Raw genomic sequence first — 20,065 nt, 5'->3', positions numbered from 1 at the left:
GGGAGGATGGAGGATGGAGGATGGAGGATGGAGGATGGAGGGGAGGATGGAGGGTGGAGGATGGAGGGTGGAGGGTGGAGGATGGAGGATGGAGGATGGAGGATGGAGGATGGAGGATGGAGGATGGAGGGGAGGATGGAGGATGGAGGATGGAGGGGAGGATGGAGGATGGAGGGGAGGATGGAGGATGGAGGGGAGGATGGAGGATGGAGGATGGAGGATGGAGGGTGGAGGGTGGAGGGTGGAGGATGGAGGATGGAGGATGGAGGATGGAGGGTGGAGGATGGAGGATGGAGGATGGAGGATGGAGGGTGGAGGATGGAGGGTGGAGGGTGGAGGGTGGAGGATGGAGGGGAGGATGGAGGATGGAGGATGGAGGATGGAGGGTGGAGGATGGAGGGTGGAGGATGGAGGATGGAGGATGGAGGATGGAGGGGAGGATGGAGGATGGAGGGGAGGATGGAGGATGGAGGGGAGGATGGAGGATGGAGGGGAGGATGGAGGATGGAGGGGAGGATGGAGGGGAGGGTGGAGGATGGAGGATGGAGGATGGAGGGGAGGATGGAGGGGAGGGTGGAGGATGGAGGATGGAGGAGGGGAGGATGGAGGATGGAGGATGGAGGATGGAGGGGAGGATGGAGGATGGAGGGAGGATGGAGGATGGAGGGGAGGATGGAGGATGGAGGATGGAGGGGAGGATGGAGGATGGAGGATGGAGGGGAGGGGAGGATGGAGGATGGAGGATGGAGGGGAGGATGGAGGGGAGGATGGAGGATGGAGGATGGAGGATGGAGGATGGAGGATGGAGGATGGAGGGTGGAGGATGGAGGGGAGGATGGAGGATGGAGGATGGAGGGTGGAGGGTGGAGGATGGAGGATGGAGGATGGAGGATGGAGGATGGAGGATGGAGGATGGAGGGTGGAGGATGGAGGATGGAGGATGGAGGGTGGAGGATGGAGGATGGAGGATGGAGGATGGAGGGTGGAGGGTGGAGGATGGAGGGGAGGATGGAGGATGGAGGATGGGGGGGAGGGGGAGGGGGGAGGGGAGGATGGAGGGGAGGATGGGGGGGAGGATGGAGGAGCGGAGGATGGAGCGGAGGGATGGGGCAGAACCTCGCGGAGGACAGAGGCGCAGGGCAGGGTCACATCTGGCGGGGGGAGGGAGGGGGAGGCGTGGCGGGCGGGCGGGGCGGCCAGGGGTGCGGAGCCGGAGCCGGGGGCGCCCCCTGGCACCCCCACCGCCCGGGATTGGCGGGCTGGGTGATGTCAGGACGGCGGAGGCAGAGCTGGGGCGCGGGCCGGGCGGTAACCCGAGAGGAGGGATCAGGTGGCGCAGGTGTCGGGTCCCTCCGCCTGCCGCCAGGTGCACAGCGGGGCCGCGGCACCGGCACCGGCACCGGCACAGGTAGGAGCGCCCCGGCCTCGGGCTGGGCAGCCGGGCCCTGGGCAGCAGCGGCCTCCGCGGACTCGGGTTCCGGAGCGGGCTCCCTGGGGCGGGTCCCCGCGACAGGGTTCGGCGGAGACTTGGGGCTGGGACTGGGGTGCGGCCGAGGCTTTAGCGCCGGCCGGCGGGAGCTGCCCTCCTCCGGCTCCCCCTGGCGTCTGGGCCGAGCCACCCCGCCCCCGGGCCCGCCCCCTCCAGCCTCAGTGGGGCCGCTGCGCCCCTGGCCGGTGCCCAGAGCACCACCTCCCTGCGGGCCAACCGAGCTGCCCTGCACCGGGCCGTGACCCTCCCCATCCCCGCTCCGAGGCCAGGAGGGGCCGGGAACGCGGCCGCTGCACCTTCGACAGCCGCGGCCGCGCCCCCCGGGGAGGAGAAGCGGGGGCGCAGGGACCGGCCCGCAGCCCACGCCCCGTCTCTCTCCGCAGCTGGGCTCCCGCGCCGGCCCCAGCCACAGCCACGACGGGCTGCGGAGGCAGGACTCGGGCCGCAAGCCGCGCGCCGTCAGCAAGCAGCCCAGCACGGGGGACTACTACCGCCAGCTGGGCCGCTGCCCCCGCGAGCCGCGCCCGGCCATGGCGCACAGCGAGGAGGTGCGTGCCCGCCCGCCCGCGCCCGCCGCCCGCCGCCGCCCCGGCCCCGGCCCCGGCCCCCGCCCCGACCCCGGCCCCCGCCTCACCCGCCCCCCCCCCACTCCCCCGCAGGCGGCGCTGCTCCCCGGGAGCCACGTGCACAACGGCTGCGCGGCCGAGCCCACGCCGTCCAGGGAGCTGCCGCCGCCGCCGCCGCCGCCGCCGCCGCCCCTGCCCGAGGGCCCGAGCTCGCCGCCGCCCGCTCCGCCCCTGCCCTTCGAGGGCGCCGGCCCCGGCTGTGGGCAGCGCCGCTCCTCCTCCTCCACCGGCAGTGAGTAGGGGCAGGCGGGGAGGTGGGCGGCCCGCGAGCCGGAAGGGGGGAACCTAGACAACGCCCCCTCCCTGCTGGGACCGCGCCAGCGCCCCTTCTTTCCCTGCTGTTCCTCCCGCAGCCCCTCCCTCCCCCAGGGGCAGGCCTGGCTGTGTGACCCCGGGAGTCTCCGTCCCTCCCTGGGCTGGGCCTGCCTCCCGCCCGGTGGTCTGAGCCGGAGCTGGAAGGAGCTCTGAGAAGCTGAACCGACTTCAAGGAGGCAGGCCCTCTTCCCGAGTCTGTCCTGAGTCTCTCCTAGCCCTGTTCTCGGGTCCCCCAAGCTAGCTGCAGCCTGAGCCCTTCCCAGGGCCTCACAGACTTCCCAGCCCCATCTCCCCGGGGCCCCAGCCAGCGAGGCCTGGCTATGGGGACAGGGCTGTGACCCAGCATGCCTGTCCCTGCTGGGGCTGCTGGCCTCCTTTTGTAAGAGCTAGGCCGCTGGGCGGCCAGTATTTATTCCCGAGTTTCTCTCCTGTGTGTGGGCAGTCTCCTGCCCCCGGAGCTGCTGGAGGCCCGGAGGGGGTCCCAGCCCAGGCTGGCAGGTGCCTTCCTCGCCCAGCCACTGGGGCAGGGACCATTAGGGCTCCGTCCAAAGCTTCCTCTCCCTGACTAGCATGCAGGGGCACAGGAGGGTCCCCTGGAGGGTCCCCTGGTATTGCCCGGGGTTCCTAGGGAGCCCCTGCAGCCCCAGCTCAAGGTCAGCTCCCCATGTGCAGCCTGGAGCGGGCCTGCGGCTAGGAAGAGAGGACAGACCCTGCTCCCGCCCAGCGCCAGGACGGAGGCCCTGGCGGAGGCCCTGGCTAGGGGACCGGGGCCGTGGCAGCCCCGTCCAGCCCTCGGGGCAGCAGCAAAGCTGGCAACTGAGCAGACCACCCTTTGGACCCCAGGGCAGCCCGAGCCAGGGTCCGATGGGCTTGCAAGTTCTGCTCCCCTCCCCCCTCCTCAGCACATCTCCCCTCCCCGCTCCTGCCCGCCCACCCCTCTCTGCTGTCCCAGCTCTCCCAGCCTCCCCAGCCCTCCCTCCTCTAACTCCGCTGTCACTTCTCTCCTCTCGGTCTCTAGAAGTGAGAGTCCTGAGGCACAGGAAGAGTGAGTAGCTGCGTTCACGCTCCAGCTGAGGCTCGGGTTGGGGGACAAAGCAAACGCTCAGGGAAAGCGAGGCCCAAGGGACCAGGGGCCTGAGGACGGGCAGAGCCAGGGGCCGGTGGCCGGCGAGGGTCCTCAATGCCCCACCCCCACCCACCACTCCACACCCACCAATTCTTGGCCGGGCTGCTGGGCCTGGCCCCACCCCCTTTCCCTTCTTCCTCCCCCCACACTGTGCTCTGGGACCCACAGCTGAGGGAGGCCAGGAACTGCTGGCCTGTGCCCCGCACCCAGCCCACACCCCATCCTTGGGCTCTGAAGTCAGCCCTCCCCACTCCCCAGTCACCTCTGCCGGCCCTGACACATGCAAACTCCCGCCGGGCATTTGCATGCCCCCCGCCGGGCCCCTTCCGGGCGGGCGGGCGGGCGGGCACCTCCACGTCCTCAGGAAGGACCCGCTGCCCCCGGCCCCAGAGCTGAGAGAGCCGGGAAGCTTTGCCATACGTGTGCTCGTGTGCTCCGGGCTTGCGACCAGTGTGTCCGCGCGTCTGTCTGTGGGTTTGGGGGCGGGGCTGGCTGGGAGCTGGTATCAGGGTTCCTAGTCCGAATGGCCAGAGAGGCTCCGGCGAGCCAGTCCAAGGGTCACTGGGCTTTGCTGATGCGCGAGGGCCAGAGGCAGACTCCGCCCTGGCCACTGGAGCCAGGGAACGGGGAACAAAGGTCGGGGGGCTGGTCCCAGGTCGCGTTTGGGAGCTAAGCAGTCAATGCCCGGGGTGGAGACGCTCACTAGAGTCCCCAGAGCCAGCCCACGAGCCACCATGGACACCCAGGGGCCTCCAGGCGGGGGCCCCACGCCCCAGCGTGAGTAGGGCTGGGAGCATGGTGGGGGTGCACGACTTCCAGCGAAGGGCCTGGCTCCGGGGTCCCCAAGAGCCGAGCCCCCCGCTGGGCTTGGGATCTGGGATGCTGCCCTCTGGCCCCAAGCGAGGCTCCGATGGCCTCCTGATGGGGAGGGGACAGCAGAAGGGCAGGTCCCCACGGGCCCCCCCCACCTCGCCCCTCACCCACGCCTCCTCCCTGCCTCCCCCAGGCACCAAGTCCTTCAACATGATGACGCCGACCGGTGACAACGCCGAGCTGCTGGCTGAGATCAAGGCTGGCAAGAGCCTGAAGCCCACGCCGCAGAGCAAGGGGCTGACCACCGTGTTCTCCGGCAGCGGGCAGCTGGCCTCCCAGGTCCGTAGGAGGTCCGCGAGGGCCCGGTGCTGCCTCCCGCACCCGGCTCCCCCCGCCCCTGCCCGGGCTCAGCCCCGCCACGTCTCCCCACAGCCAGACGCGCAGCTGCCGCCAGTGTCACCGGCACCGTCCCGGCCCCGGAGCCCCACCCCGCCAGCTGCAGGGCCCCAGCCGCTGCTCAACGGCAGCCTGGCGCCGGCGCCGCCCGCCACCCCCGCGCCCGGCGTGCAGCTCGACGTGGAGGCGCTCATCCCCACGCACGACGAGCAGGGCCGGCCCATCCCCGAGTGGAAGCGCCAGGTGATGGTCCGCAAGATGCAGCTGAAGATGCAGGAGGAGGAGGAGCAGAGGCGGAAGGTGGGCTGGGTGGGCGTCCTTGGGGGCCTGGGGCTGCGCCTGGGCCACAGCCCCTCCTCCCGGCACCCGCCTGCAGGCCCTGCAGCCTCAGGCAGCTCCGGGGAAGGCAGCCTGGCACCTTGCAAACATGCTCTTCCTGGTCAGGAGCTCTGGCGGGGGGGGGGGGGGGGGGGCATTCTGCAGCGGCCTCGGGGTGAGGCTGGCCGTGCTGTGCAGGGACCACACTGAGTACAAGAGGCTTTTGGTCATAGACTGGCCTGGGCTCCTTCCCTGCATTCCCACCTTTCAGCCTCATCCAGCCTCAGTTTCCTCGTCTGTCAGATGGGTTGATCCTGGCTGGCTGGCAGGATGGGTGGCTGTCGGCCCATTGAGTGTGTCCCCTGGGCGTCGTCTGTGTGCCGCACACATTATCTCTCGGGCCTCGTGGGCTATATCAGGGTCTGCTCTTGAGGGGGCTGCAGGAGTGGGACAGAGGGGTCAGCCAGCAAGCAAACGCAGCACCTTAATGGAGGGATCAGTGCCCCCCAATAACTGGCTGTCTCAATGGGGCATCGCTGTGCTGGAGCATGAGAGGGCGGGCAGCCCTAAGCCCCCATCCTCTTTGGGCTGGGGGGGGGGGTGGAACGGAAGGAGACAGTGAGGTCCAAGGTAGACTTGGAGATGAGAAAGCGGTGGACGGTGGACGGGAAGCGTGGGGCAAAGAGCAGGCCGGCAGGAGGGGAGGGCGGGGAGGCCGTGGGCGTGGCTCGGGGACTGTGCAGGGAGGGAGGGATGGAGCCGGAGGGGCGGGTCCTTGAAGAACACGGACTTTGCAGCAGCGTGCAGTCTGGGAGGGGGAGGCTGGGAAGTGGCACCACTGCGTCTGTCTGTGGGTCAGGATGAATGGGGGGGGGGGCTGTGAGGAGGTGAGGGCCGCCCTCCACCCTCCACCCTCCGGGCTGAGAAAGCCTGGCACTAGAGTTGCAGCCTGGAGGTGAAGGAAGGCGAGGGAAAATGTAAGAACAGCCTGGCAAGCCCGGCTCTCTCAACTGTAGTATTACTAACAGGAGGAGAGGTGTGGGAATAGGAGTGGAAGCCACAGCTTCAGCTTCTTTTTAATATAATCAATACTTAATATGTAATCAATATTTAACATATATAATCAATATTTAATATATAACATATATATTGATTTCAGAAAGGGAGAGATGAGAACCGTTAATGATGAAAACCTTTGAGGAGCTGCCTCCTGCACGCCCCCTACTGGGGGTTGAGCCCGCAACCCAGGCATGTGCCCTGATTGTTATCCAACCCGGACCTTTCAGTCGGCAGGCTGACGGTCTATCCACTAAGCCACCCCAGCCAGGGCCAGCCTCCTTTAAGAGCCTGTCGTTGAGACTAAAACACTGATGTCGTGGACGGAGAGGGCTTGGGGCACAGGATGAGAAGGGCCATCCGTGTGGGGCGAGGAGAGGCCTCAACACCGCGGAGCGTGGATGAGGTGGGGGCCGCCTTGCGCGCAGCTGCAGTGCCTTTTGCATGTTCTTGGGTGGTGTAATGCGCAGCCAAGCCAGGCCCGGAGCCGTCTGCCCGCCCTGCCCCCGCAGCAGCACCAACGACCGGCTGTGTCCCCGCCAGCGACAAAGTGGACACTGCCCAGCGACCGGAGCCGGCCTGGGCTGAAGCCTCACCCAACGTACCCGCCCGCCCGCCCGCCCGGCGCGGCCGTCCCTGCAAACAGCCCCGCGGAGCCATTACACCACCCGGGACATGCAAAGGGCGCCCCCCGGCGGCCGCCGCGGGAGCCGGGCCAGAGGGAGACCCGCCTCCCTCCCTCTCTTGTCTCCCCGCCTTAGCTGACGGCCGCCAGCTCGTGCTGCTACCCCCGCGAGGGCTGGAGGTACTCCCGCGAGTACAACGGCATCCTCGGGCCGTTCGGCGAGCTCATGACCGAGGCCGACGTCCTGCGCATCGAGCAGCAAATCGAGAACCTGCAGGTGCTGCACAAGGCGCAGAGGCTGGAGGCGCGCCTGCAGCAGCTGGAGCTGGAGCTGGAGCAGCTGCTGCCCATCTCGGCCGCGCTGTCGGCGCCGCGCTTCACCGTGGACCCGCGCCGCATGCACGGCCGCGCCGCCAGCCTGCCCGCCTGGTGCAGCAAGATCGCCGCGCTGCTCCGGAGCATGGCCTCGCTGCTGGCCGCGCTGGGCGGCCGGCCCGCGCACCTGGCCGAGCTGCTGGCCGCCGACACGGGCCAGCCGCTGGCGCCGCTGCCCGACGCGCCCTGGCGGCCCGGCCCGCTCTGCCTGGGCCGCTCGCACTCGCTCAGCTGGTGCCGCGAGGCCGTGGCGCGCGAGATCCTCGAGTGCGGCGTGTCCGTGCGCCACCTCCGCGCCGCCTACGAGCTGCGCGCCCAGGCCGCCGCGCCCCCGCGCTGCCCGCGCCGCAGGCCCTCGCTGGCCCCCGCCGGCGCCCCGGGCCGCGAGCCCATCCTGGAGGAGGACTACGTGGCGGCCGGCCCCGCCGAGCCCAGGGCCCCCAGGGCCCCCGCCGCCAGCCCGCCCCCCGCCCCGGAGCCGCGGGGCTGCGAGGACCCGCCCGGCCGCCAGGAGGCGCTGCCCGAGCCCGAGCTGCTGGCGCCCGCCGAGCTGAGCGGCGTGCAGGACTACATCGACCTGCGCAAGGAGCGCATCGTCTACCTCTTCCTGGAGCACTGGCGCCGGTGGACCTTCGGCGGCCCCGGGCGCCAGGCCCAGGCGCGCCTCCGCCGGCTGCTGCCCCGCGTGGTGGCCGCGGGCGCCGGGCCCGCCCCCGAGGCCGCCGAAGCCCCTCCGCCCGCGGCCGGCGAGGGCCCCGAGGGCCCCGACGAGCGGCTGCAGCGGCTGCTGAAGCAGCGGCAGGTGGTGGGGCGGCTGCTGGGCCGCTGGCGGAGCCTCCTGCGGCAGGTGCCCCCGCGCCAGCCGCCCGGCCCGGTCCTGGCGCACGGCCTGTACTGGCCCCAGCACTTCCTGCCGCCCCTGGACGGCGGCGCGCCCCCGCGCTACGACAGCCTCACCCTGGACCTCTTCATGCTCGGCTACTTCCAGCTGCTGGAGATGGGCCTGAGCCGCGAGGAGCGCAAGTTCCGCCACCTGCTGTGCTACGAGATGTTCGACCGGCTGGGCAGCCACCCGTGGGAGCTCATCCGCTGCTTCCACCGCGCCGTGCTGGAGGAGGTGGAGGCGGGCCGGCGGGGCTGGAGCGACGGCTTCGAGGATCTCAGGCAGCAGTTCTTTGGAGACGGCCCGGACGCCCAGCGGCCTTGGGAGGAGGAAGAGGCCGAGAAGGAGCAGGAAGAGGAGAAAGAAGAGGAGGAGGTGGTGGAGGTGGAGAAGGTGGAGGAGGAGGAGCAGGAGGAGAGGGACCAGGCCCAAGAAGCTGCTCCAGCTCAGACAGACTGGCCAGAGGGGCAGCCGGAGGCCCCGGCGCCCGCCCCGCAGCCCTCGCTCCCTGCGCCGCAGCCCTCTCCCCCGCCCGAAGAGCCGCCCCCGCCCCCGCCAGGCGAGCCTCCCCCACCCATGGACCCTCCGGGTTCCGAAGCCCCCGCTGAGGACCCCCTGGAGCTGCTGTCTGAGATTGGCGAGTTCAGCAACGAGGACATCTGCCGCTACATCGACCGCAGCTTCTCCTTCTGGAAGGAGAAAGAGGCGGAGCTTTTCGACATCTGAGCAGCAGGATTCAGAATTTCCGCTCAAGCGTCTTAGCCTGGGCCAGGAAACCGGCCCGGAGGCCTGGATACCGGCCCGGAGGCCTGGATACCAGCCCCGAGGCCTGGATAGTGCGCTCCGAAGCCAGAAGCGACCCAAGAACCCTGGAGCGTGGCCTTGGAAAACCCAGGAGGCGCAGGACCGGGCTGCCTGGCCACTGAGGTCCCGCCATGGCCGGTTTGGGGAGTGGCCGGATAGGCCAGCGTGGCCCAAGGCAAACCAGGAGTCCCCTCTGGCCCTGCGGCCTTGCCTGGCTCCGCGTGGAGCCGGTGGCAGGAGCGGCCCCTCTGAGCGAGGGACTGTGGGTCCCCCTTGGGGCTGTGTGGCTCTCCTCCTCTCTCCGGATTTCGCTGGGGTTCACAGCTACCTCTTGGGTTCAGGTCGGGGGAGCCAGGTGTGCAGTGTCCTGTGTGACGTGTTCTCTGTGACGTGCGAGTAATAAAACTCTTCGCGCCGAAATTGGTGTGGCTCAGGGGATAGAGCGTCGGTCTGCGGACTGAGGGGCCCCGGGTTCGATTCCAGTCAAGGGCATGTACATTGGTTGCGGGCACATCCCCTGTGGGGAGTGTGCAAGAGGCAGCTGGTCGATGTTTCTCTCTCATCGACGTTTCTAGCGCGCTCTCTCTCTCCCTTCCTCTCTGTAAAAAATCAATAAAATATATTTTAAAAAATAAGATAAAATAAAACTCTTCGCCTTGAGCTGCCTGTGTTGGATGCCCCCACGCTGTGTTGTGGAGTTCATGTCTCCTCCCTTTGGGAGGGGCCTTCACTGAGCCTCCCGGAGCTGGCAGGGTCTGCGGGGGCCCAGGTCTGGGTCTGCCTGAAGATTGTGGGTCACAGCTGTGGGGCCATCGGTCTGCCTGCCTGTATGGTAAGGTGACCAGACGTCCCGCTTTTGGCGGGACATATTGTTAAAAATCAATGGTTCTGCACTTGCCATCCACCACTGTCATCTCTCAAAGTCCCTGAGAGAATCTTTCCAAAAATCGGGACTTTTTTAAAATGCCGCGGGACGCGGGACAAATTGTTAAAAATCGGGACTGTCCCGCCAAAAGCGGGACGTCTGGTCACCTTACTGGGGAACCTCATTCCCTGTTGCCCTGTAGGAAGGTACCAGAGGGCTCTTCCTGGAGCTCCCTTTGGGTCCTGGGGCCCCTCACTCCTGCAGTCCCCCCAGCTGGGCATGCACGCCCTCTTGCCCATACCTCCTAGCCCGGGCTACCCTGAAGCTTTGTGTGTGTTTCAGGAGGAGGAAGAGGAGGCCCGGCTGGCCAACATGCCTGCCTGGAGGCGGGACCTTCTTCGGAAGAAGCTCGAAGAGGAGAGGTGAGCTGGGATCTGGCAGGGAGTCTGGATCGTGTCCCTGAACTGGTGGCACCGACTAACTCTGTCTCCTTTTCCTTCCAGGGAGCAGAAGCGGTGAGTGCGGGGCAGTCCCAGCCTGCCCCCCCTCCTTTGCCCCTTCACCCAGTCCCATTGAGCTCCTCCCCTTGTCACTGGGCCTGTAGCACAGCCTCTCTGCTCCCAGGAATGCCACCAGCCCCCCATAACTAGACCCGGTCCCCAGAGTCTAGCTCTCATGCTGTCATGACCATGTCCCCAATTACCCAGCCCTTTCTCTCATTAACCTAGCCTTTCTGCTCAGTTAAAAAACAAAACAAAACACAAACAAACAAAAACAGGCGAACTTAATTTTCAGAGTATGTTTTAAATATATTATTGATTTCAGAGAGGAAGGGAGAGAGATGGAAACATCAATGATGAGAGAGAATCATTGATCGGCTGCCTCCTGCACGCCCCCCACTGGGGGTCTAGCCCACAACCCAGGCATGTGCCCTGACGGGAATCAAACCGTGACCTCCTGGTTCACAGGTGGATGCCTAACCACCAAGCCACACCAGCTGGGCTACAGAGTATTTTATATAACTCGACTCATCAAAATTCAGTTATATACTTCAGTGATTATAATGTTAATTGAAGTTAGGTATTTCAATATATAATCAATATAAATTATTAATGAGACGCCCTACACTCTGAAATCTAAGTCTTTGTGATGCCATGAGCATCTTATGGTTGCAACACTCCTCAGTCCTACATTTCCAACCCTCAGCAGCCCCATTTGCTCAGTGGCTACCGTGTCAGCAGTGCAGACCTGGCCCCCACACTTTTGTGTTGGTGTTTTTTTTTCCTGGAAAACAAAAAGTGCTCTGCTTTTCTAAGTTTATCTTTATTGTTGAAAGTATCACAGATGTCCCCCAAATTCCCCTATTGCCCCACATTTGAACAATTTGTCCACAATTGCCCAGCCTCTGTCTCCCAATGTGGTCTGCTCCCCAGAGTCCATCCTCAAGCCCCAGTAGCTCAGGTCCTCGCCCCAATAATCTCCCCTGCCCCTATATCCAGCCCTCCTCACCTCAGCCACACTGCGATCAGCACCTGTTCCAGCAATGACCCGGCCACAGCCTCCAGCTCACCCAAATGATCCCAATCTGCCCCCAGCACCCCCTCTGCCTGCCTCCTCACCCAGCCCTTCTCCAGTCCCCTGGCCCCTCTGCCCTAGAAGCCACTGCCCACCCTCCCCCTCATAGTCCCTCTGCCCTCAATGGCGCAGCCCTGGCCACCACTCAGCCCTCGAGGCGCCGGCCCCCTCTCACCCTTGCGGGTTCTGTCCCGACCCTCGTCTAGAAAAGAGGAGGAGCGGCAGAAGCAGGAGGAGCTGCAGCGGGAGAAGGAGCAGTCGGAGAAGCTGCGGACGCTGGGCTACGACGAGACCAAGCTGGCGCCCTGGCAGCGACAGATCATCCTGAAGAAGGGGGACATCGCTAAGTACTAGCCGCGCTCCTCCCGCTCCTCTCCCCGGAGCTGGGGCGGGTGGGCGGGCAGGAGGCGCCCCGCCCCCGCCTCCCCCGCCCGGATGGACCCGCTGGGACCCAGGCCACCCCCCCTCCGGCTCGGCACCCCTCCCCTGACCCCGCCCTCGCACCCCCAGCCCCGGAAGACGCAGGAGCGCCCCCGCGCGCCCGCCACAGGCGCCCAGAAAGTGCCCAAGTTGTTGACGCAAAAGATGCTGCTTATTTGCATGGCTATTTCCATAGATTTGCATGGCCGTTGACTGTCACCGTTTGCAGAGTCTTCCCGGCCCCGTGGGTGGCGGCTTTGTTCTCCTGCGGGACCCGCACCGGCTGCGGCCCCCTCCCCCGCGCCCCGGAACCCGCGGCGCTGGCACATCCTGGGCGGGGGCCGCCGGGCTCGGGAAGGGAAGGGGTTTTCCTGCCGCCCTGACCTAGATCTGCCCGCCGGCCCGTTTCCCATCCCCGCCGAGGGCTTCCTCTCAGTCATTTGTTTACCAGAAACCATAAAAGCTGCCCGTCCCGGCGGGGCGGCAGTCCGGGCCCCGCCTGCCCCGTAAAGCCCGCGCTCCCCAGCCAGGCCCCCGGCCCTCGCCCGTCACCGCAGGGGCGGGGTTCCTGGAGGACGAGGCGCCCGAACCCGCCCCGCCTGCTGCCTCCCGGCCCCGCGCCCCGCCGCCTCGCACCCCATTAAAGCTCTCAGACGCCGGCCTCGCTCACGTTCAATCGCTCCCCGTCGCCGGCTTCCCCTCCCTCCGGTCCCGGGGCAGCCCCGCAGTGGAGCGGGAGGGGAGGGGTAACGGGGCAGCCCCGCAGCGGAGCGGGAGGGGAGGGGTAACGGGGCAGCCCCGCAGGGAGCGGGAGGGGCAGGGGTAATGGGGCAGCCCCGCAGGGAGCGGGAGGGGCAGGGGTAACGGGCAGCCCCGCAGCGGAGCGGGAGGGGAGGGGTAACGGGGCAGCCCCGCAGGGAGCGGGAGGGGAGGGGTAACGGGGCAGCCCCGCACGGAGCGGGAGGGGCAGGGGTAATGGGGCAGCCCCGCACGGAGCGGGAGGGGCAGGGGTAATGGGGCAGCCCCGCACGGAGCGGGAGGGGAGGGGTAACGGGGCAGCCCCGCACGGAGCGGGAGGGGCAGGGGTAACGGGGCAGCCCCGCACGGAGCGGGAGGGGCAGGGGTAACGGGGCAGCCCCGCACGGAGCGGGAGGGGCAGGGGTAACGGGGCAGCCCCGCACGGAGCGGGAGGGGCAGGGGTAACGGGGCAGCCCCGCACGGAGCGGGAGGGGCAGGCTCGGGCGCGAGGGCCACTCTGGTCCCCTTCGTGCGTCCCAGACTCTGGCGGGCGAGACCTCCGCCCTCCCGACGCCCCAGGAAGCCAAGCCCGGGCCCTTCACCCCAGCCCCGAGGAAACACCAATCTGCGGCTTTTCCGAACAGATTTAATCCACAGCCCGGCCCCTCGGGCTGGGCGCCCGCCCAGCCGTTTCCCACCCCCTCCCCCGGTCCCCCCGGTCCCCTTGGGGTGGGGGGCAGGGCGGGGCGGCTGGCCTGCTACGCAGGGCCGGGCCGGGGGCACAGAATAAGTGACATAAAATGTCTACACGCGTAAGTAACAGTACTTAGGGCTTGTGCGAGGGCCCTCGGGCCCGCTGGCGGGCGGCCGGCGTCACGGGCCGCGCTGCAGGCGGCCGCGCAGGTCCTCGGCGCAGCCGTCCAGCCCCATGCGCTCCAGGGCCGCGTAGATGGCGCCCAGGCCGGCGGGCTGCTGCTGGCGCCAGCGCTTGAGCATCTCGTACTGCTGGTCGCGGAAGCGGCCCACCTCCACCTCCACGGCCTCGATCTCGGCCTCGCGCAGCCCCAGCGTCCGCACGAACTCCTTCCAGCGCCGCGCGGGCACCGCGTCCACCACGTCGTAGAGCTGCGGGCCCAGCTGCAGCGTGGCGGCCGCCGAGCCTGCAGGGGGCGCTGGCGGCGGCGGGGGGCCTGGGGGCAGACAGAGACCCTGGGAACGCGGTCTGCGGCAGCGGCGGGGAGGGCCTCCCCGGGAGCTCAGGACGGGAAGTGGGCACGCGGCGCCCCAGGAAACCACAGCTCTCACCGGGCCCGGGCGGCGGGAAGGCTTACCCAGGGCCCCGCTGCGCAGCCGCTCCCAGGACCACGGCCCCTCCGCGCCCGGCGCGTCCTGGGTCTGGGCCCAGCCAGGGGTCCAGCCGCTGCCCACCAGCTGGCCGGGGCAGGCTTTCTCACTGCCGCTGGGTGGCACCAAGAGGATGTGGGCGCTCTCAGGGGGTAAGAGGCGGGTGGTCTGGAAGCCAGGAGAGGCCCCAGATCAGCCCTGCGTACCTAGCAGGCCCCTGGGCTGGAGCCGGGCCAACAAGCTCCCCCAGGGACCCCGCGGGAGAGCTGCCCTCTGCTGGAGTCCCGGCACTGCCCTTGCCATGGTGGCATCGTCCCCTGAACAGCTAGCTCCGTTAACCTGAGGCCCGCAGCCTCCTGAGAGCCACGCCCGAGACAGGCCCCGTGCTGCCCTCATTCCCGGATAACTTGGCGCACGTGTGTGTTAGCCTGCCCCATGCCAGCCGCGCCCGGGTGCACGTCCTAATGAGGCCCAGCCTCTGAGCTCCGGAAGGCTGAGGCCTGGTACTTGTTTACCCGCCTCCAGAACGTGAGTCTCACCTGCAGGGCGGTCAGGGCCCCCATCCCGGCTCCATCTGCGGGGAGACAAGAGAGTCCGACCAGCAATGGGCAGGGCTCCTGGGCTTGATGCTGGTCCAGCTGCGCTGGGGTCCCCCCCCCAGCTCCCTCGTTCCCTCTGCGTCCGGGCTGAGTGGGCTCCGGATACCCGTCCTGACCCCAGGTTTTCAGGAGTGTGTGCATGTGTGCGTATGCATGTAAGTAGTATGCACGTGTGTGATTATGCACGTGCACATGTGAGGTTCGCATACAGTTGCATGTCCCTGTGTGTATGCATGTGTGTATGTGCGAGCATGCACATGTGTAGGTATGCACTTACCAGGAACCACGGGCTTGCAGGGCTGGCAGCGGCGGTACGTGTAGGTCAGGGTGGCACCGAGCACCAGTGGAACCACCAGGCCTGCCAGGAGCACCTGGACCCAGAACACTGAAAGAGCAGTGGGTGGGTGCTGGGTGTAGCCGCCCCCCAGCTGCCCTGGGCGCTCCCCAGCTCTCCCACCCGCTGTGTCCCCAGCACGCCACCTACTCTGCCTCCAGCCGCAGGCCGCCGCGCAGGGCTTGGGACATCTCCACAGGGCGCTCCTGCAGGGGGCAGGGGGTGAGGGCCCGCTCGGCGGGCTGCCCGGGATGCCCGACATCTCCGTCCTGAGGGCCCCCCCTCCAGGCCTCTTCCCTGGAGCCCGCTCTCCCCGGGAATGTCCCCGAAGCTCTGCTGAAATGCCCGCGTCCCCAGTAACTAGATCACAACCAGGATGTATCCGAGCTGCTTCTAGACCAGACTGAGGCCACCAGCATGTCCGCTCCGCCGGACCAGACCGGCCTGGGGTCTCCCTGTGCACCCCGCCCCGCGAAGGGTGTCTGAGATGGCAGGTGCTCTGGGGACCCACTACCGTCCCGTGTTCAGATGGGGAGCCGCACATCGGAGTGAGGCCGCTCGCCCGGCATCCTCCAGGGGACAGGGCGGGTCCTGCCTCAGCCCAGGCTGGGGATCCACCGATGCCCTCCGTGTGCGCCAAACCCTCCTCCTCACTACCGCAGCGTCCTTATTGCCCGGCTCAGGCGAATCCACGTCTCCCTTTACGTGTTTGCCTGGGGGGGGGCCCACCCACCCACCCACCCACCCACCCACCACAGGGCCAAGCCCCCTCCTCCCTGGCCCTGGCCCCACTCTGCTCCCCTCCCCCGCCCCCTGCCAGGGCAGCCAGGAAGTTACGTGGGGCAGGACACACAGCTGTCGCCATGTTCATAGAAGCCAGGCAGGCAGGCGCCGCATTCAGTGTCTGTGCTGGAACCTGCAGACCAGCAGACGGGGTGGGTCAAGGTGGGGGAGAGGGAGGTGGGGGGAGGGTAAAAGAGGGGGAGAGGGAGGGAGGGGGGGTCAATAGCGCGCGTTGTGGGTACTCACAGGGCACCCGCGTGTGGCGGTGCAGGGCCCCGCAGTCCAGGCACGGGTGGCAGCGGAAGGGCAAGCCGCTGATGCACTGAGGGCCTGGGCACTCCGCGAACCAGCCCGGCGGGCACCCGCACCTGGTGTCAGCCACTGCCGAGCAGTTCTCCAGGGCCACCTGGGAGGCTGGTGGGGTGCAGGGAGACGGGGAGCAGAGGCGGTTAGGGCAGAGACACCCCGCCCCCCAGAGGTGGGACAGATCCCCAGAAGAACAAATGGGATAAACCAGAGACAGGGCCACCCCCAGAGACAGGGCAGCGCACCCCACAGGCCAGGCGGGAGTGTGCAGACAGGAGGTCGCGGGGGGGGGGGGGGGGGGAAGGGGGCACAAAGGTGCCGGGGGCAGGGTCCGGGAGAGCGGCCTGAGGGGGTGACCGCAGGCCCTCGCACCCTGCGTGGCCAAACCAGCCCCTTCCTTCAGAAAGAGGCGGCGCAGCCTGCCCCCAGGGCCCCCCCAGACCCCGCAGCTCCTCACCCTGCTCGTCGCAGGCCTGGCAGCGGGTGCAGCTGGTCTGCTGGTGGTGCTCCCCGGCCAGGAAGGAGCCCCGACGGCACGGGACGCAGGTGGCGTTGCCACAGGGCTCCGTGCAGGGGGCCGCGAGGTACTGCCCTGTGGAGCCCGGGCTGGGTCAGAGGCAGAGAGGCCCCCGCCTCCCCCCTTCCTACCCGTGCTCCCCACTTCTCTCCCAGCCCCCCGCCCCCCCCTGGCCCTCCCTCCCTCCCGCAGCCACTCACCTGCGGGGCAGCCCCTGCAGCAGAGCGGACCGGTCCTCCTCTGAGAGCCGCGGGCACACTCACACCAGGGACTGGCAGTGCCGCCCCGGCCCTGGGCGCCCAGCAGGAGCAGGAGGAGGGCCTGGGAGACAGGGGCTGCTGGCTCCTGCGGGGGCATGGCTTCCCCACGCGCGGCCTCTCCCTGCCCAGTCTCCCCCCCTTCGGAGGCCCCCAGACTGTGCTCTCAGAGCGGCCCACTTCCCAGGTTCTTGAGCAGAAGGGGTGCCCGAGGGTTGGGATGGGAGACGGGCCCGTCTGGGCAAGTAGGGGGGGGGTCCCCCAGCCCCTCACAGGGCCCCTCCCCCGGCGGAATCAGGCCGCCCCACCCCCGAGGGACCCGCTCTCTGGGACCCCAGGGGCTGTTTCCTCTGGAAGGAAGGGCCCGCCCTGCGGAGCCTCTAACTAGGTCAGAGGGGAGGGCCCGCCCAACCCCAGCGAGTCTGGGCGCCAGATTCAGGTATTCGCTATCCTCGGGACCCCCTCCTCCCCGCTCAGGCCCAGCCCAGAGGCTTGAGGCCGCCCCTCACCCGCTCCCCACCCCTGGACCCCACTCACTGCAGCCGCCGCCGCCGCCCAGCGCCGGGGCTGCTGGTCCATGGCCCCGCGCCGCCGCTCTGGGCCCTCGGGCGGGACTGGAGCGGGCAGGCCCGCGTGTGCCTGCGGGGGCTTCCCCTCTGCCCGCCCTGCCCACCGCAGTTCCGGCCCGGCACCCAGCCACAGGCCCGCCCCCGGAGCCTGCCTGGGGGTGGGGGTCGGGGAGCAGCCCCAGGGGCCCTGGGAGTGGAGGCCTGGCCCGGGAGGCGGTCCCCAGCGCAGTGAGCTCATGGCCCGCGGGCAGCAAGGTGCACGGAGGCCAGGGCTGCCCTGGCCCCACGCCTGGCTTCCGGCCTCAGCCCTGAGACCACCCCCAAGGGAGGGGGTGAAGGAACTTCCTCCACGGGGTTTCAGAGCCGGGCCCCTCCAGACACTGTAAGGAGCCCCTGGAGAGGAGCCCCAGAGACTCCCGGTGAGCCCAGCCGATAGCCCACCCTGGCCTAAGCTCAGGGGGCAGCCCGGAGCAGCACCGTAGGGCGCTAAGGGTGGGCCTCGTGTCTGTGTCAGGGCATGGGCTGGTTTTGGGGTGTTAGTCCGGTGGCCTCTGCCCCTAATTCACTGCTGCTCCCCACGGCCTCTCCCCCGCGCCCCTCCACAGATGGGGGAACAGCGCTCAGTTGCCCTGAGCCCTGAAAGGGGTGGGATCCAAAGCAAAGGACTCCTTCCGGTGGAATATGTACAAGTCTTTATAAAAGAATCAAAGCTCAATAAATATGCAACTTTACAGCGAGCCCCGCGGGCCTGGGACGGGGAGGGAGGCGAGGGCAAGGGGCTGTCCCCCTCAGGGCCAGAGGAGAGGAGGGGGTGGCCCTGGAGTCCAGCGCAGGGGAAGCTGGTGACTCCAGGGAGGAGCGGACGAGGAGTCCTGCTGGGCGGGCCGGGGGCAGTTAGTGCCGGTGGGACCGTGGGGCCATCCTGAGCTGGGCCTCTGCCGAGCCCTCCTCCTCCTCCATCCAGTCTGGCCGAGTGCACACGGCCCCGCGGCAGCAGCCGGTCCTGCTCGGCACTCGGCTTGTGCGCACACAGGCGGCCGCTGGGGCAGGGCCGCACCCCGGAGGCCTGCTGTCTGCGGTCCGTGGTCAGCGGCACCCTTGGGGCCTCCCTCTGCTCAGACCTCCCTGCAGGGGCGGGGCGGGGAGGGGAGGGGAGGGGAGAGACAGTCCTTCCTTTGCTGATGCCACTCAGAGGGGCTCCAGCCACCCTCTCCTCCCCGCCACAATCCTGACCTCTGACCCCCCACTGCTGCTCGCCGAAGACACCCTCAGCCAAGCTCCGGGGCAGGCCCGGGCTCCCTCTTCCCCCACAGCCCTGGGTGCTGCTGCTTTAGCCCTAACAGCGCCCCTGCCCACCCCAGGGCTCAGTGCCCCCCCCGTGCCAGCACGCCGGGCCGCCTGCCTCGCGCCCGCCCGGCCACTCACGAGGCTGTGAGCGTGGAGTTGAGCAGCAGGGTGGTCCGGATGCGGTAGAGCTGGGCCAGCGTCAGCTTCCGGTGCTGGGCGGAGACCCCGGGCGGCGGCTCCGGCTGGACCCTGGGGGAGGCCCCCGAGGGCAGCTCTCCGCTCCTCCTGGCGGGCCCTCCGGGCTCCCCGGCCGGGCAGGCGGTCCTGTCCTCCGTCTCCAACGGCTGGGGGCCACCGCCAGGGCCTGGTGCGCCCCCGCCGTGCCAGCGGGGCCCAGCTTCGTGGGGGGAGCCCCGAGGCCTGGTGCCCGAGGCCGTGGCAGCCAAGCAGAGTTCCGACAGGCTGCGGCTGGGGGCTGGGGGCGCCCCCCGGGCCGTGGCCCCCACCAGCAGCTGCAGGAGGCTGGCCTCGGACTTGGACTTGAGCAGGCGGGGCAGGCGGGGCAGCAGCTGGACAGGGGTGCGGCGGCGGAGGCGGGGCGAGGGCGGGGGCGAGGGGGCTTGTGGCGAGCCGGGGGGCCGGGGCGCGGGCTCCGCCGCAGGGGCTGGGGTCGAGAAGTCTTGCAGGGAGGTGGGGGACAGGGTGCCGTAGGCGGAGTCCATGGAGCAGGAGCGGCCGTCCCCGGGGCCCAGGGCCAGCAGCTCGCTGGTCGGCGTGACGGACGAGGCGGTAGTGCCGAGGGACATCTCGTCCGACTGGGAGCTGAAGGGGCCGCCCTCGAACTCGGGAGAGGACAGCGGCTCCCCGGGCTCCACCACCACCATGGCCAGGGTCTCCGTGGAGCCGTCCGAGGCGCTGCGGGCCGGCGGGAAGGGAGTCAGCCCCCCCGGCGGGCAAGGCAGGGCTCCACGGCCTCGGCCGGCCCTGCCCGCTGGAGGCTCAGAGATGGAGGCAAACATGGCACGGGCCCAGACCCCCAGCTCCTGTGCCCACAGCGGACACCAGCATGGCATCGTCCCCATCACAGACTCTTTCCAGTGGGACACGGCCTGAGAGCCCTCAGCTGGCTCCCGGCAGACAGCTACTAATGAGGCAGCAGAGTTGGCGGTCAAGTTGAAAATCCTGTGCCAACCCGGCCTGCGGCTGGGGCAGCCAGCTCCCACACAGAACCCACACCCACCCCGGCCGGGCTCACAGCACAAAGCCTTTCGGAGACAGGGACTGGGGCCGGGCCCTGCCAGGCCTGCCGGGGCCCTGGCCACGCGTACCAGCGCTGGGAGTCCAGGCTGTTGCTGCTTTTGCGCAGGATGGTGGGGGAGCTGGCGGCGGAAGTGCTGCTCTCCCCACCCTCCTCTTCCTCGTCTTCCTCCTCGTCTTCCTCCTGCTCGTCCTCCTCCTCCTCTTCCTCCTCCTCCTCCAGGCTCTGCAGGTGCTGCTGGCTGTCTGCATGCTCCTGTGCACGCAGCTGCTGCAACTGGTTCTGCAGGGGGGGCAGGTGGGCTGTGAGCCACGGCCCCCACCCGGCCACCTGCCCATCCGCCCTCTGCGCGGCACCCGCTCACCTGGGCGCTGTAAATGGCGCCCA

General features: G+C 68.6%; 3 protein-coding genes across 14 annotated transcripts in view; 1 reads left to right on the top strand and 2 right to left on the bottom strand.

Moving 5' to 3' along the window:
- Positions 1-12,345, top strand: part of ESPN (espin) — a 29,738-nt gene extending 17,393 nt beyond the window's left edge. Inside the window, 8 exon segments of the mRNA XM_084875780.1 lie at positions 1,873-2,037; positions 2,149-2,347; positions 3,449-3,475; positions 4,563-4,708; positions 4,802-5,065; positions 10,034-10,113; positions 10,195-10,206; positions 11,473-12,345. Coding sequence (XP_084731906.1) covers positions 1,873-2,037; positions 2,149-2,347; positions 3,449-3,475; positions 4,563-4,708; positions 4,802-5,065; positions 10,034-10,113; positions 10,195-10,206; positions 11,473-11,620 — 1,041 coding nt within the window. The 3' untranslated portion in view covers positions 11,621-12,345.
- A 526-nt stretch (positions 12,346-12,871) lies between these two features.
- TNFRSF25 (TNF receptor superfamily member 25) lies at positions 12,872-17,694 on the bottom strand. Of its 3 annotated transcripts, XM_084875818.1 has the most exons (9): positions 16,508-17,694; positions 16,248-16,382; positions 15,731-15,898; positions 15,539-15,617; positions 14,852-14,907; positions 14,645-14,752; positions 14,308-14,342; positions 13,756-13,936; positions 12,874-13,614 (listed from the first exon to the last, which is right to left on the bottom strand). In XM_084875818.1, the coding sequence occupies exons 1-9, from the start codon at positions 16,662-16,664 to the stop codon at positions 13,298-13,300; spliced, it is 1,236 nt and encodes a 411-aa protein (XP_084731944.1). In that variant the 5' UTR covers positions 16,665-17,694; the 3' UTR covers positions 12,874-13,297. The 3 variants fall into 3 exon arrangements, with proteins under 3 accessions (XP_084731943.1, XP_084731942.1, XP_084731944.1); XM_084875817.1 differs by having other exon boundaries at positions 12,872-13,614; positions 14,645-14,907; XM_084875816.1 differs by having other exon boundaries at positions 12,873-13,936.
- Positions 17,695-17,808: 114 nt separating this feature from the next.
- Positions 17,809-20,065, bottom strand: part of PLEKHG5 (pleckstrin homology and RhoGEF domain containing G5) — a gene marked incomplete at its 3' end in the record, with an annotated part of 43,862 nt that continues 41,605 nt past the window's right edge. For 8 of the 10 annotated variants that reach the window (XM_084875742.1, XM_084875735.1, XM_084875744.1 and 5 more), the window contains 3 exons: positions 19,749-19,960; positions 18,559-19,335; positions 17,809-18,258 (listed from right to left, as the gene is read on the bottom strand). In XM_084875742.1, coding sequence (XP_084731868.1) covers positions 18,249-18,258; positions 18,559-19,335; positions 19,749-19,960 — 999 coding nt within the window. Of the gene's footprint in view, positions 18,259-18,554; positions 19,336-19,748; positions 19,961-20,065 lie in introns of those variants that run through there. The other 2 variants (XM_084875737.1, XM_084875739.1) reach the window with 1 other exon arrangement.

This window comes from Pipistrellus hanaki, assembly GCF_964339955.1.
Source record: "Pipistrellus hanaki genome assembly, chromosome: 2".
NCBI lineage: Eukaryota > Metazoa > Chordata > Mammalia > Chiroptera > Vespertilionidae > Pipistrellus > Pipistrellus hanaki.
This window is presented reverse-complemented; position numbering and strand designations above follow the sequence as displayed.